Source organism: Oncorhynchus masou, chromosome 25 (genome assembly GCF_036934945.1).
Source record: "Oncorhynchus masou masou isolate Uvic2021 chromosome 25, UVic_Omas_1.1, whole genome shotgun sequence".
Classification (NCBI taxonomy): Eukaryota; Metazoa; Chordata; class Actinopteri; order Salmoniformes; family Salmonidae; genus Oncorhynchus; species Oncorhynchus masou.
This window is the reverse complement of record NC_088236.1, coordinates 21,438,012-21,453,622: the sequence shown is the minus strand read 5'-3', so window position 1 is coordinate 21,453,622 and position 15,611 is coordinate 21,438,012. Positions and strand designations below refer to the sequence as shown.

Sequence of the window (15,611 nt, the reverse complement as noted above, 5' to 3'; positions counted from 1 at the left end):
ATCTCTAGCCCCGTTATTGTCAAATTAGGCAAATCTATCAGTTTATTTCAACCCTGCAGACCCAATTTACCACAACCTTTACCACCACACTGACCACGCACACAGCCATGACATGCAGGCAGCACACACACACCTCTGCTTGAATGACACATTGAAACGATTCCAACACACACCATGCCCTTGGGAAATAAACATTGAGTACACAACATTTATGGGCATGGACTCGCCAGGACAGCCACTAAGAGGGTTGGTGCTCAGGCTAGAAAGGAAGGTGGCTTGTGCATAGGAGAAAACATATACAGAGTGTCCAAATCATTGACCACTGCACATGCTTGCTATTGATATTCTACCTAAATGTTTAGAAACTCACATTCACAACAGTCACGCTCTTATTAAAACATAAAAACAGGCATATGAAACACTAACTGAAGCTGTGTTCTAAGTATTCTCTCTGTAAGATAAATTGCCTAATTTACAGCACAAAATACAGAATTCTGTCTCATAGTGATTACGTGTAGTAGAATACTGTATAATGGAACTGTTAAGAGAGATGGGACGTGACTGATCATCCCATCCCCCAACTGAGACAAAATGGACCTAAGGTAGGGGCAGTATTATGAGTGGGCTTGTTGACAGATGGAGCTGATAGATTGCATGAGGAGGAGGAGGGTCTCAAGGGACCAGAGGGACACAGGAAGAAACAAATATGAACAGAATGGATACTGGCCAGCAACAGACAGTGGGTCTGGGTATAGCTACTGCAATATATGCACCTGGCAAATCAAAGCACCTGGGATAGGGTTGTTTCAAGCAAGCCAGTTGAGTGAGAACCTAAGCATGGTATCCTATAGACAGATCAGTAGTGCAGCATTCAATGGAAATTTCTCTCAAAGTAGTACAGCTTTTCATACAAGGAAGGCATTTATCCCAACAGAAAATGAACTGATGCAGACAACAAAGTGAATGTATTTGAATCAAAAATGTCATTTCTCAATAGATCTAATGAAGAAAGGAAAAACCCTCCACATTTACAGCAGTGAGTTGTTTTCAGTATCTCTCTTTCAGTACAACAAGTTCCATTTAGAGGTTCAGCAACTTGCTGAACTGGAGAAGGGGAAAAGGAGGCCGTATGATACAAGCGTTGGCCTAGAAAGAGGTGACACCTATACCTGTAATTGTCCTGCTGCTTCACACCGAGGGATCTCCTGTCTCTCGGGTCTCAATGGGGCTTTTGTTTCTGCCTGCTGTTGGAGTTGCTGGATATGGTGAAGTGCTGCAGGGTGTGTATAGGTAAGGGTTTATGGGATATGTGTATGTCTCACACACTAATGATGAGGTGTTTTGGATAGAGGAGGTGTAGGCTATGATTATGCAAAAGACAATATTGTTTTCTCATGAAGATCTCAGAAAAAAAAGTATGTTTGGACGCTGATGGTTTTTGGATCAGTGTAGAACTAGAGATGAGAAGGTTAGCACATTGTTTACTTGGCCTGTATCTCTCAAGGCAAAGTGGAAATGTTGGACATTACTGAGCATGTTCTGCCCCCTTGTGGTTAAAATGGGAATCTGGGAAATTCATGGCATTAACTTACTTTACCATTAATGTATTACATCGCGGTAAACAAAGCATTTATAGTGTAAATATTTGTCACTTTTTTCAATGGTATTTTATTTTCTGTTCAGATAATAACCGTGATTTGCTGGTGCAATTTGAATTTGTGGTTCCATTTGTGGCTTGCAAGTTAAGCGTTTCACTGTGCTGTTTTACACCCAGTGGCGATTTTAGCATGTAAATAAATCTTGGTAGGGATTTTTTTTAATTTATTATTATTTGGGATGCATGCCAGCAAAGCTACTACACAACACAACGCTAAACAATACAGTAATTGCACTATAACGGTGAGAAACGGTGCCCAAACTGTTAGGGCCTACATAAAGGTGTCCCAACAGCAGAGTCCCAACATCTTACCACTGCTACACCTGTCTATCAGCGGAGCCTTGTCTGGCAGCGAAACAGTTCATTCAGCCTCATTTACTGCCTTTTAAAAAAACATACCTGATATGGCTGACTTGCTTAAACAATTGTGGTTTCTAATGACAATTGAGATGTACAAACTATGGCATAAGGGGACGGAAGCGGATAAGAGGCAATCCGTAAATTTGATTAAGACATTAATGAGCGAGCTAGGGTGGACGTGGTCAATATAACTATTTGTTTAGCACTTTTAAAATGTACAGCGACAGAATTCAGAACATGGGCCATTCTTACAGTGTTCTCCCTGTACACCAAGTCAGAACGGTAGTATACATAAATGGGGCATATAAGCAGACAATGAAAGCTCTTACAATATGCTATGATTACATTTCTCTAAAACAGGTCATAGGCTACATGTGCACCACCAAGTCAGAACAGTAGGCGAAATTAAGAGGGGTAAATAGACCAAATTATCAGGGTGAGGCACATGGGCTACTAACATCTTACTACACAACATACACTCGGTATTACTTTCTTAGTTATAGTATACGTCTCTCTGGCATGTTACATCGTTTATGCAGCGGCACACAACTCATTTTTGGACTCACCTTGTTGTGCTGTGCTCACTTGAACAGGAAGGTGGCACGGCGGTCCTTCGTAGGCAAATTGTGTCATCAAAGTCTGGCATTCTCTGTATTCATGGTGCTTTCAAAACAACTGAGAACTCACAAAAAACTAGGTTGAATCATGATGATGTCATTGATCTAGATCTAGAAAGAGGCCGGATTTACAATTCCGAGTTTGATGACCGTTCAAAACGTATTTCCCAAACCACTCATTGTTGAATTTGTGATTTCCAACTTGTTGTGTAATGTTTATGTCCAATGGCCGATGAGCATTGATACATTTTACCTTTAATTTCTATTAATTATTTATCTTCCTATGACAAGGATAAAAACATATTTGCCAGTAGATTGTTGACTTGATTCATGATTATCACTGCTAGCTAAGATTTTGAAAGTATGATGTTGACATGATCAGTCCAGTCATAGCTACTGTACATATAATGTGATTTGACGTAATTTTGTCTGTGGCCAATGAACTTGAGCCTTCTTGGCTGGGCACTTCTAGTGTAACTCTATGGCCGCACCCAAGGGGCTAGAATTATCTAGCTCTACCCTTAGACTTGGCGGTGACATAATGTCCCCATGAGTGACAGAACACTGAGCCAATCACAACGCAAAGCTCCGTATTTTCTGCTGGCTTGCCCCACCACCACCACAGAAAGCAATTGAGCTAGGCTGAAACACCTGCATGTTGGAGCTGCCTTACTCAAGAAAACAAAAAAGAGACCACATTTGTATGCAGCTTTATTAACTTAATGATATATATTTTCTTTACATTGTTTGCAAACTGATATGTGACACGTATTAATGCCAAAATAACTGGCAAGACAGGCAAGCCTGCCCCACCTGCCTTGAATGACAGGTTGCCACAGTTTACACCTGCTGTAACCTGTGCATGTGACAATACAATTTGAAACATATGTAAAGCCTCAGTGACATGGATAAAATGTGATTAGGGAATACCTTGACCATCATGACATGCCCTTGGTCAGACATACCCCAAATTACTATCTGCTGCAATCTTAGAAAAGCATATAGGACTAGATCAAGAGATCAATATCTCATGAATCTTCAAGGGCAAGGCTGACCCATCAACAGTAAAATTTACTAAACAGCTAGTTTAGAACGTGTGAAATGTAAATATATTCCTGAATACTTTCAAATGCAAAAGTGATTGTGAATGCATATTCAAAATGTGTTGAATGTTTACTATATGGGGTAGTATAGCTATAGTCTAGCTGTTTTCAAATGTGAGCTTGTAATGTGCATTTGCCTACCACGGCTGTACACGAGTCCAAATGGTCGCAAATCATGATGAGACAATTACTCAAGTAGACAAAAATACGACTGCAAGGCTTGGTGCCTGATCAAATTACAATTATAGGCTCGACTGCGGCTGTGTACAGAGCATTACGATGCTTGTTCTGATCTACATCTACAGTGGTGTTTAGAAGTGCTGATCGAACCGTAGAAAAGCTGCAGTCCCCTGACAGCTCTGGGCGCAGGAGCGCGCGTGGGTGTCCTCCATAGGGGCGTGGTCGGTGTCCTGGATCAGGACCAAGGCCAGCTCCAGCTGCGCGAGGCGAGAGGAGAAGACAGCGCAGCACCACCAATAACGTTCTCTAATATGCTGAATCATCACCCCAAAGCGGTCTGGGACGCTGAAAAATATATGCTGGGCCTATTTCACAGGCTTATGTTTTCAATGAATGCTAAACGTGTGTATAGATGTTAGGCTAGTAAAGCGACATGCACTGATTTTATTTGAGACGTGCGCATGTGGGGTCATGTAAATTGGCCTTTGTGTCTCTGTGCCTCATCCTGCCTGTACTCAGACACTGCGGTGGTTGGGCGTGAGGGGTGCATGGCTCCAAGCTGCAATACAGCAATCTTGTTTAGACACCCTCACTCCGGACTCTTGGCCCACACTTCACATGCACCGATCCCATGCTGCCTGAACTGTTGCAACTGCAGTGCAAAACTGCAATGACATTGTTTGGTGGGATGGGATAACCTGCACATGTAACTAGTTTCACAAAACGATATACAAAATTGACTAGGATGTGTTAATTTGGCAAATTCTGTGCCATGTTGGCCTCAATATCAGCGTATAAGAGTGAAGTCGTGTTTTACTTCTATCACTATATCATCATTAGGATATTAGTAGGCCTAATATTGTTGTTAGTATTCTTATGTATTGACCTCATTATTATTTACAGTTTATCCGTCCCCTATATAAGTCGTAGTTTGATGTGCTTTCCTTGACCATACGTCTATACTGTCTTATCTGTACAGCGCAGATTACATTTTTTTTTCAAGAAAAGAATGAGTTGCCAAAATACAAGGCAAGGAGCAGCATGAGTGAATTCGTGTTCCCCTGAGAATATCTCTTTTTGCAGGAGCTTGCAGGTTTCCCTGTCTCTACTGCCGCCCGTGCGTCAAATGATGCTGGAGCTCCATCACTATAAAAGCACCTGTCTTGGGCAGACATGAATTGCGTCTCTCTTTCTCTCTCCCACCCACACTCCCACACTCCACACACAATCGCACAAAAGGACTTCGCAAGCAACAAAGGTATAACTAGCATTCCACTTCTCTAACTGCAAACATGAGCTACTCCGGCGAAGTCTACTCCAGCAGTTCCTATCGGAAGATCTTCGGGGATGCGCCCCGGAACTCCGGCCGCATGACCGTAGGCAGCAGCCCCTCTCGCCTGTCCAGCGGATTCCGCTCCAGCAGCGCAAACCGCAACTATGGCTCCCCATCCATGCTCACATCCTCCGGCTACCGCAAGGTGGGCGCCGGGCGCAACTTCCACTCCTCCATGTCCGACTCTATGGACCTGAACCAGTCCACGGCCGTCACCAACGAGATGAAAATCATCCGCACCAACGAGAAGGAGCAGCTCCAAGGCCTGAACGACCGCTTCGTCTCCTTCATCGAGAAGGTCCACAACCTGGAACAGCAGAACAAGGTGCTGGAAGCCGAGGTGACCATGCTGCGCCAGCGCCACACTGAGCCCTCCCGACTGCACGACCTGTACGAGCAAGAGATCCGCGAGCTGAGGGCGCGCGTCGAGGAACTGACGCACGAGAAGAGCCAGATGCACCTGGACTGCGTGCAGATGAACGAGACGCTGGACCGCGTTAAGCAGAAGCTGGACGAGGAGACGAGGCTCCGCGAGGAGGCGGAGGGCACCCTGATAAGCTACCGCAAGGACGTGGATGATGCCACGATGTCCCGGCTCGAGCTGGAGAAGAAAGTCGAGTCGCTGTTGGATGAGATCGCCTTCCTCAGGAAAGTGCACGAGGAGGAGCTGCAGGAGCTGCAGGCTTCCCTGCAAGCCACACAGGTGGGGACATTACATCACCTCTCATGACCCCCCATCAGATGTCACCCACATTTCCCCATCTCCGCACATATCACACCAAATATACACCAAGGGAAAAGTTAGGCTATGTAGCCTATGAATTGCTGATAACTTTTATGTGACATGGTGATAGCCAGTGCCAAATACCTAATAATGTTCATAGCGTGTTATCATATGGCTATCTTATCATTCACACTATGAATCCACATTCACTAAGTCAAATAAGGCTGCATTTACACTGGCAACCCAATTCTGACAATTGTTTCTCCAATTGGCCTTTTTGAACAATCAGATCAGCTCTGAAAAAGCTCTGATGTGGTTGGTCAAAAGACCAATTACTGGGAGAAAAAAATATCAGAATTGGGCTGCCTGTGTAAACGCAGCCTTTGTTCAGTCACAGCACATGCTCTGTCCTTGGTGCTGAAGCCAGTGAACATTGCGCACTGCGATTAGTGGCAGTAAAATGTACGGCACTGCGGTTCTGTGTAAAACAGCACCATGCAGTACTCCCTTCCCTGTCTGCCAATTAATCTGCAGTGCCCCAAACCCAGCGCTGGCATAGGACACTAACTATAGAAACTATGAGGGAAGTTTTGTCACTATAAAATATAATTGAAATGGTTTATATGGCTACTGAAAATTGAGTCTGCATAGTGAGAATGTGATATACAGTGTCAAGCGCCAGAGAGTGTGCTAAAAAAAGAGAGAGGGAAAGGGAGAGAGGGGGAGGGAGAGAGGGGGAGCATTGGGGTTGATAGCAGTGCTGGCGCTGGCACTGATGATGCAGAGAAATAGTAGCGCAATATCTAGGTGTGGTCGTCCCATCACGCAGGGGGGATACGGGATAGGGCAGGGTCAATTCAGAACATCAGAAAACTCAACACAGATAGATCAGTGCAAGCCCTTGTTGCATTTTACCTAGACAATCTCATGATGATCAACTATCACATTTTGTCAATTCATTTGACAGGATTGGGAAAATGTACTTTTTTATATATAGGTTACTACTGCCACATAGCATAGATGTTGTCAACATGGTGTTGATTCATGTTGTCCCACACAAGATTAGTTGGAATAATATAATCATTAATCAAGGTCACAGTTAAACAGCATTATTGTAGCTTTATACAGTGTCCCAGAAGCCAGTGGCATTTTGGATGCATCATTGGTTAATTTGATAATACTCTAAAGACTTAAAACAAAACAAAAAAGTATGATGTACAATTTCATGTCAATCAATGCAGCATAGAATCTTCATCATTGGAAAGAGCATTACTTGTTTTTTTTCCTCTATGGGGCTTTTCTTTTGCCATGCAGGACATACAGTATAATTGCCATGTAAGTGATAAACGATTGACAGCACCACCATAGTGGTGCACAGACCCCTGACTCAGTGCTCGATACATCAGCCCTCGCCATTCTACTTCACTGGATAGATAATCAATTCAAATGTATTCAAATAAAATAAAATTTTATTTGTCACATGTGCTGAATAAAACAGGTGTAGATTTTACTGTGAAATTCTTCCTTACGAGCCATTTCCCAGCAATGCAGAGTTAAAAAGGAAGAAAAGTTTAGCAAGTAAAAAATAAAATAAAAAAGGAAATAGTGACACAATAAAATAACAGTAACGAGGCTATATACAAGGAGAGTACTGGTACCAAGTCAATGTGCAGTGGTACAAGGTAGGTGAGGTAATATGAACAGGTAGATAGGTAGGAAGGTAAGGGTAAACGTGACTGTAAAAGTCACATTAGCACAAGGCTCACAGCTCCCTGGTGTCTACTGCAAGCACATAATGGTCTATGTTGTTTGACAAAGATTTCACATTTTCAATAGTGATTATCAAAACATTACCTATATTTTAGTTCTTTTCAGAAAAACTGGATGTTGCAACTATTTTGGTTTTGATTTATTATGATATTTCACATTTTCATTAGAATTTTTGCGAAAATACTAATATAATAACGAATAATAAAGCAAACATTCTCATATTCAAATCTCCACTGCAACTTAGAGATGTATCTATTCAGCCAGTGAAGCATTCTTTTCCCCCGTGCTAACACCTGGTAATCATTCCCAACCCTTTAACTTACCCCCCTGTCCCTACCTGGTCCCAGGTGTCAGTGGAGATGGATATGAGGGAGGGTAAACCCGACCTGGCCGTGGCCCTGAAGGACATTCGTGCCCAGTACGAGGTCCTATCAGCCAAGAACCAGAACCAGGCAGAGGAGTGGTACCGCTCCAAGTTTGCCAGTGTGAATGAGGCGGCCGCCCGCAACCAGGATCAAGTTAAGCATAGCAGGGAGGAGCTAAATGAGTACCGCAGGCAGGTGCAGGCCCGTACCCTGGAGATCGAGGCCCTCAGGGGCCACAATGAGGCCCTAGAGAGGCAGATGGCTGAGATGGAAGACCGCCACAGCAACGAGATGGGAGAGATGCAGGTACGTGGAGTAGGACAGGGTGAATATTTGTGAATACCACAGTAATTGCTACAGTACAGGCTTTACCCTGTGGATTCTATAGAATCATGTCCTCCTAAGTAACAGGTGCATATCACAGATGGTATGTGTGATGGAATTGTAATTAGACTGTAGCACAACACATGTAAAAAGGTATTAGGTCATGCACATTGTGAGGTAGAATAGTGAGGTCTTTATCATTAGTAATACATCCAGATGTTAATCTGCCTGCAGGAGACCATCCAGCAGCTTGAGTCTGCCCTCCGCAGCACCAAGGGTGAGATGTCCCGTCATTTGCGTGAGTACCAGGACCTGTTGAACGTCAAAATGGCCCTGGACATTGAGATCGCTGCTTACAGGTCAGTCATCACTTGATCTGAGTCTAAGAGTTATGTCTGATAATGTTAAATCAGCAGCATATCATTGATCCAAACCACAGTGCCTTTCCTGTATACTAAACACCTTTTTCACATTTGAATTCCAAGTCAGCAGAGTGACTAACAACATTCACATGACTGCTTTGACAATTATGAATGGTCGGCGTTTGGTACATTTGTAAGCTGACTCCCTCTTTCTCTGATTTAGTCAGTAGTTCAGTCAGCTCAGCAGTCATCCCAATGTTGATGCACCACAGTGTGTCTTGGAAAGATTTATGAACATATTTTCCCCCTTTAAAAAAATGTGAATACTTAGTCAGCACACCAGTGGAATTTGACACGTGTAAACTGACTCTCTCTTCCTCAACTTCTCTATGTCTCCATCTACATCCCCTCTTCAGGAAGCTGCTGGAAGGTGAAGAGTGCCGTCTGAGTACAGTGGGGGGAAATATCCTGCAGTCAGGCTACTCTGGCTTCTCCTATTCGTCCGGCCGCTCCTACGCCTTGGGTTCCTCTGCCCCCTACAGGATGAGGGGAGCCAAGCCTGAGGAACCAGAGGAGGAGGAGGATGAGGAAGAGAAGGAGGAAGAGGAGAATGAGGAGGAAGGAGAGGAAGGAGAGGAGGGAGATGAGAATGCAGAGGAGAATGGAAACGGTGATGAGGAGGAAGAGGAGGATGAGGAGGAGGAAGATCAGAAGAAGACAGATGAGAAGAATGGCAAGAATGAGAAGGATGAGAAGAAGGGAGAGAAGGGAAGTGCTCCCAGCAAGAGCACCAAGAGCTAAACTGCTTGTGTCATCGATCATCAATGCCTTTCGCACTACTACAGTCCACTCATTCACTCATATGGATCTTATCCCTTCCCCGTCACCTCATCTCTGTTTCACAAGGACACACACACAAACACACTTACCGTACCCACGCCAGATGCCTCACACACACGTACCTTCTCCTCTGTTTCTCTGGGTCTCAACAATCAGCTGTGTGGTGGAAAACAGAAAGACACATCACAGAGAGGAACATACTGTTGGTGTATTACCCTGACAGAAGATAAACCTGTAGCTAGATTTCCTGAATAGGGTGCTCGGGATCCTATGTCACAGTTTTACACCATAGATGATGGTTATCACAGAACAGAGAGCAGAGAGAAGGTGCTCAACATTAGGGTAGTAAGCCAGTCAGTCAGTCAGTAAGAGAATGCCTTAAAGCAAGTATGATGTCATATTAAGAGGTCAGGAATAATATTGCCCAGTAACGTCCTGTCTTTATGTGCCATTAATGATGTGAAATGTGGTGAAGAGTCGTTGTAATCTTGAAAATATTAGTAGGGTTAGGATCCTGGTAGTAACACACAGACTACATTATGCACAGAGGTCTGGAGCATAAAACTTGATCAACTTTTACCAGTCCAACTTTTAAAGGTGCTTTTGATTTCGACAAAGAAAAGTTGCAAATGTCTAGAGAAATTCATTGTAGAAAATGCTTTGTAAACCTTTTCATGAATGTTAGTGTATAATATTGGGGACACAGAAATCCAGATAATTCCCGTAGGTGCAATAATGTATTTTGAGCTGCAGACACAAACTGGCACACTGAATGCTCCTCACTCCTCTTTTTTTCATTCACATGTGAAATATATAGAATGTTCAGTCCATTGACCCACTTTCTTTTCATCGCCAGAAAACGAAACATTTCACCATTCACCTTCCCACCTCTCTCTGTCACTGCGACGGTCAGAGCTCTGCGAAATGACAACATCATAACTTTTATTTGGGAGGTTTCTATTTTCAAAGGTAGGCGATAAGTGCATTGTGCAGTGATTCTTCTGTTTTCAGAAGGGCACCTTTCAGGAATGAAAAATGTAGAGTTTTAAAATGCTACTATTTATCACATTATACCCTTATATTTGATGTAGAAATACCCCCTCTTGATTGATTCATTTGTCACTGAATGGATATGCCCTGCCCTGCCCTGCCCTGCCCTGCCCTCCAAGTAAGATAACTCACTCCAAACCTGAGGTAAATGTCTTTCCTAGGCCCTTCCTTTCCCACGGAGTCTTGTTTGTTTACTGGGGGAGTGTGTGTTGTTTGCATCCCAAATGGCACCCTATTCCCTATATTGTGCACTACTTTTGATCATGGCCCATACGGCGCTGGCCAAAAGTAATGCATTACATAGGGAATAGGATGCCATTTGAGACACCGCCTGTGGGTCCTTTTAGCAGTGTGCTCTGTTCCAGACAGTGAAGAGGCCTGTGGCTGTTCTAACAGGACAGCTGGGGGTGACAGTGAGTGACAGACAGCCCTCCACTCTGACTGCAGGACCAGTTGGCAGCCGGTCAAGATGCCACTGGAGTCATGATTGGTCACATGGTGCAGAGCCACAGATAAGGGCTATTATCACAATATACCCCCTACCACCACCACCACTGCAGTCTGAGATGGACAGCAACAGTATGTATACCCCAGGCAGACATGTCCTAGCTGCAGGAGAGGGACCATAATAGCATATTGTAAGTTAGCTCTGATATGACTGGTGCCAAGCTATCCATATCAGGACTATCTGTGGGTCAGGGTACAGTGACTGTGTGGGTTGATATGTAAGGCTTAAAGAATAGGTGTAAATGTTAAAGACAGAGACATGTATGGTGTACAGCGATAAAATGAATAGTGTTGCAGGATGTGTATTCAGGGAAAGAATAATAAATGGAAAAATACAAATGGATGGAGAGCACAGGGAATTTTTTTGTAAGAATTTGGCCAATGTACTTTAGAATCCTATACAGCAGTAAAATTACCTGTCCTCTCCAACATTTTTGTAAACTTACCGTGGACAAATGTATAGCTTGACAGAATGTTAAATGTTCTTTTTTGAGACTGCCGCACACTGTGGAAGGCCTTCCTTAACTGTTCGAGATTCCACTCTTTTTTCCTTTCTTTGAGAAATGAATCAATCGACAAGCATTGACTGCATGGCCTGATTCTTGGAGCATTAAAACTGGGCATGGGATAGATTTCGCTTGTTGAGTGTAAAAAAAGAAAAAGAAATTGCCTTAACCATGATCAAAACAATAAAAATAGTTTTCACTTGCATTTCACATGTTTCTGAGGTGGTTCAGGAGCGTTGAGCGTTCATTCTGCTATACTACTGTGACTGTATGTGCTGCTATCTCATGCAGTGGTATTCCTCCCAAAGCCAAATAAAGCCATTTATTAACCAAACACTTACAACCATCGTCAGTGTCTTCAATAATATCATATCATCAAAACCATTCGACATAAGCTACATTTTATGACTGGGCGCAGGTTTAGAGCGAGAAGGACAAACCGAAAAACAATGCTATAAAAAACTGCATACAGTACACAATACAAATGTTAAAGATAGAATACTTAATTGGAACACTAACAAAGTGATCACCCGCCTCAGTTTTAGTAAAAATGCTGAGGGATGGGCCTAGAGAAATATAATCCCTTTCAAATTCATATACTGAGCTATGGATACAAGGACTGACCGTCATGATATCAACATTATAGTTTTAACCATGTTTTGTGGTTATATAGTGTGTATTTACGTTTACTTTGATTACAAACATTGGAATAAAACACGTTTATATTTTGGGGTCTGGTGGATACGACAGTGGAACTAATAAGCTCATGAGGCATTTATAAGTTATATTCTTCAAGAATCATTCATTTAAAGTAAAAATAATTGATGTAGAAACTAAGGTTTTTAGATTGAAATAAAAAAACAAACCGTGATATCAAATCATTACTACACTAATGGACATGGTCAAAGAGATGAATAATAGTCCACGAAGGGAACACATCAATAAATGGACTTTATTCAAACTGTCTGCCCATCAGACTATGTCGATCCATTAGCATGACATAGCAGATATTATTGTCAGTCATGCCATTACCAACTAATGCCATTCTTCAATAACTCACTGACCTGACAGGAATAGGCAAACCCATAATAAACCATAAGTTATCATATATTTGATATGACATAACAATTTGGGTTAGCCAACCGACAATGACTATACCACATAATAACACATCAAAGTTATGTCCTATCACTCACTGAGAGATTATGATCATGTGAAGTAGACATTATGCTTTACTTTTGTGTAGTTAGTTGGAGGAAAGTTTTACGAACTGCTCCACCAGACTGAAAGTGATGTATGAAGTCAGTTTGGCCTCTAGATGAGTTGGAGGGTTGCGTGCCAAATTACACCCTATTCCCTATTTAGTACACTAATTTTGACCAGGGCCCACATGGAATAGGGTGGCATTTGGATTGCAGGCTATATCTCCCCATATCAGCTCCCTCTCTCTCCTGCCTGCTTCAAAGGTAAAGGATGAGAGAAGGAGAAGGTAAGATGGATGACAGTAGCAGAGTGGCCACCAGCACTGCTGTCAGAAGCAAGCACCTTATCTTAGAGTGGGGATCTTTACTATCTGCACAGCCACTCAGTAATACTGTGTGGACAAAAAGGTGTCAGCGCATTGACAAAAGGTCATCTTCAGCACTAAGGACAAATCAATGAAACACAGAAAACAAGACAAAGCCTGCAAGAGGAAAGATGCAGTTCAATTATGTCTGCATCTCCAGAACAACAAATCTGCCGACGGCATATCTCCCCGCATCATCGTGTGGAACCGCAAGGCCACCAAACAAATCAAGGACGGCTCCACCACGGCACAGCCACACACCGCAGAAAGGGATTGATCACATTCCTCTCTTTTCAATAAATATGTCTAGATATTATGCTCTGTCTTGCTGTGTTTGTGTGTGTGTGTCTTCTTCCATTGCAATCCTCCTGCAGAGTGATACATCCCTGGACTTCTCTCATTCACCCCACCAGGTGGTTCATATGATACCAAGGTCTAATTTACTTCAAAACTTCTCTCTGTGTGTGTGTGTGTGTACAGTGCATGTGTGGCCATGTGAACTTCAACTTCTGTGTTGGTATACAAGCCAATGCACAGAATGGCTGATTCACTGTCATCTGTGTGCCATGGAGAGAGTTATGGGTTGGCAGGGCCGGGTGGGGTGAATGAGAAAAGTCTAGGGATGTATCACTCTGCAGGAGGATTGCAATGGAAGAAGACACACACACACACACACAAACACAGCAAGACAGAGCATAGTATCTAGACAGATTTATTGAAAAGAGAGGAATGTGATCAATCCCTTTCTGCGGTGTGTGGCTGTGCCGTGGTGGAGCCGTCCTTGATTTGTTTGGTGGCCTTGCGGTTCCACACGATGATGCGGGGAGATATGCCGTCGGCAGATTTGTTGTTCTGGAGATGCAGACATAATTGAACTGCATCTTTTTCTCAGTGCACTCCCGAGACCTGCTGCGATAAGGTCGGAAATCAGCCTCAGTAATCAGCAACCACCTCCTTCTATCCATGTTGATGGCCAAATAATGACATTTCCACTAGAAACTGAATTAGAAGATGGTTACTGGCAGGTAAACAGTTCTCTGACCTTGCCACTGCTTATCCCTTTATCTCCAGTACAGTCAACTGAGACTTTGGGAAAGGGTCAGGAACCTAATTATATAACATAGCCTACTATTACTGTTATGTATGTATACATTATATTATGATAATGAGTTTACCCAGACATCTTGCTAATCAGAGAAAAGATTCCTTTGTGATAAGGATAAGTATTACGTAATTCATTAGCACATGTGGCAGAGGAAGCTGATTGTATCTAGGCAAAGTTACCAAGTTATCACTCTTTCAGTATGGGCCTCACGGCAGTTTTATCCAACGATCAGTGCTGTGTTTTGGCTTCTCAAAGGGTCCAAGGGATTTATTCAGTTGTCAATAGCAACATATTGCTGATTAAGAAAAAAAGGAAATTGTCAAATTGAGGGTACAATTACTCAATTATTCTTTGTGTCATTGACACTCACTATCTCTCCCCTTTCTCTAAATCTGTCTCATCCTGCTTTTTCTGTACAAGAAGAGTTTTCATTCATCCACCATTCAGCAGCTCCCCTTTCACACCCTCCTCTCAGCCTTTCTCTCTCTCTCCGTCTGTCTGTCTGTCTGTCTGTCTGTCTCTCTTTCACCTCCCTCTCTCTCTTTCCATTTCTCTGGCATCCTTTCTCCACCGCTATAAATAGACTTCTGCATTGCAGATGTCCCAGAGCCCCGAGGAGCCCCAGCCAAATTCTGCCACTCTGATATACAGTACAGCAAGATACCACACCACCGAGCGGGGCAGGGGGGGAACCCTGCCTCATGCATATGCAATATAGCATGACTGTGCAAAGTCGGGTGCCGGAACCTGGTGAAGTACCGCCACACCACAGATCACAGACACAACACTGCAGTACAAGGATAAAATGTAACTATGTGAAATTGGTTATTAGATTGCTGTATTATTATTTTTTAAACACAAAGCAAACAAACATTACCATTTCTATGAAAAAGGTTATTCAACAGTTATGAACCGAGAAATGTATGGATCTTTACAACGCTCTCCCTAATATATGTCTTAGATACATTCACCCAATAACAAGATACAGTATGTGCAGCACCCTCAATACGCTGTGGATGTGATACGGTCAGGAAATGTGGAATCACAATGATCGTAAAGTAGACAGAGAATGGATATGTAGCTTATAGATCACCTCGAGGGAGTGATTGACGGAAGTGCTGCATGCATTAATTTCCATTGATTGATTTATCTCTTCCAGCACTACAGGGGTTTTGATGGGTCATAAATCTATGTGCTGTGCTCCAGCATGGGCTACTGTGGTGAGAGGGCTCTCAATGGAA

At 43.1% G+C, this 15,611-nt stretch overlaps 1 protein-coding gene across 1 annotated transcript; it reads left to right on the top strand.

The window, feature by feature from the left end:
• The first annotated feature begins 5,098 nt into the window (after positions 1 to 5,098).
• neff1 (neuronal intermediate filament family member 1) lies at positions 5,099 to 12,041 on the top strand. The gene is made up of 4 exons (XM_064936903.1): positions 5,099 to 5,953; positions 8,092 to 8,415; positions 8,668 to 8,792; positions 9,212 to 12,041. Exons 1-4 carry the CDS (start codon positions 5,210 to 5,212, stop codon positions 9,594 to 9,596), a joined length of 1,578 nt encoding a protein of 525 aa, XP_064792975.1. The 5' UTR covers positions 5,099 to 5,209; the 3' UTR covers positions 9,597 to 12,041.
• Positions 12,042 to 15,611: the final 3,570 nt, after the last annotated feature.

Coding starts and splice junctions, on each gene's coding strand:
- neff1 (XM_064936903.1), top strand. CDS start 5,210: ATGAGCTACTCCGGCGAAGTCTACTCCAGCAGTTCCTATCGGAAGATC. Junction 5,954..8,091: donor CTTCCCTGCAAGCCACACAG/GTGGGGACATTA, acceptor ACCTGGTCCCAG/GTGTCAGTGGAGATGGATAT. Junction 8,416..8,667: donor ACGAGATGGGAGAGATGCAG/GTACGTGGAGTA, acceptor ATCTGCCTGCAG/GAGACCATCCAGCAGCTTGA.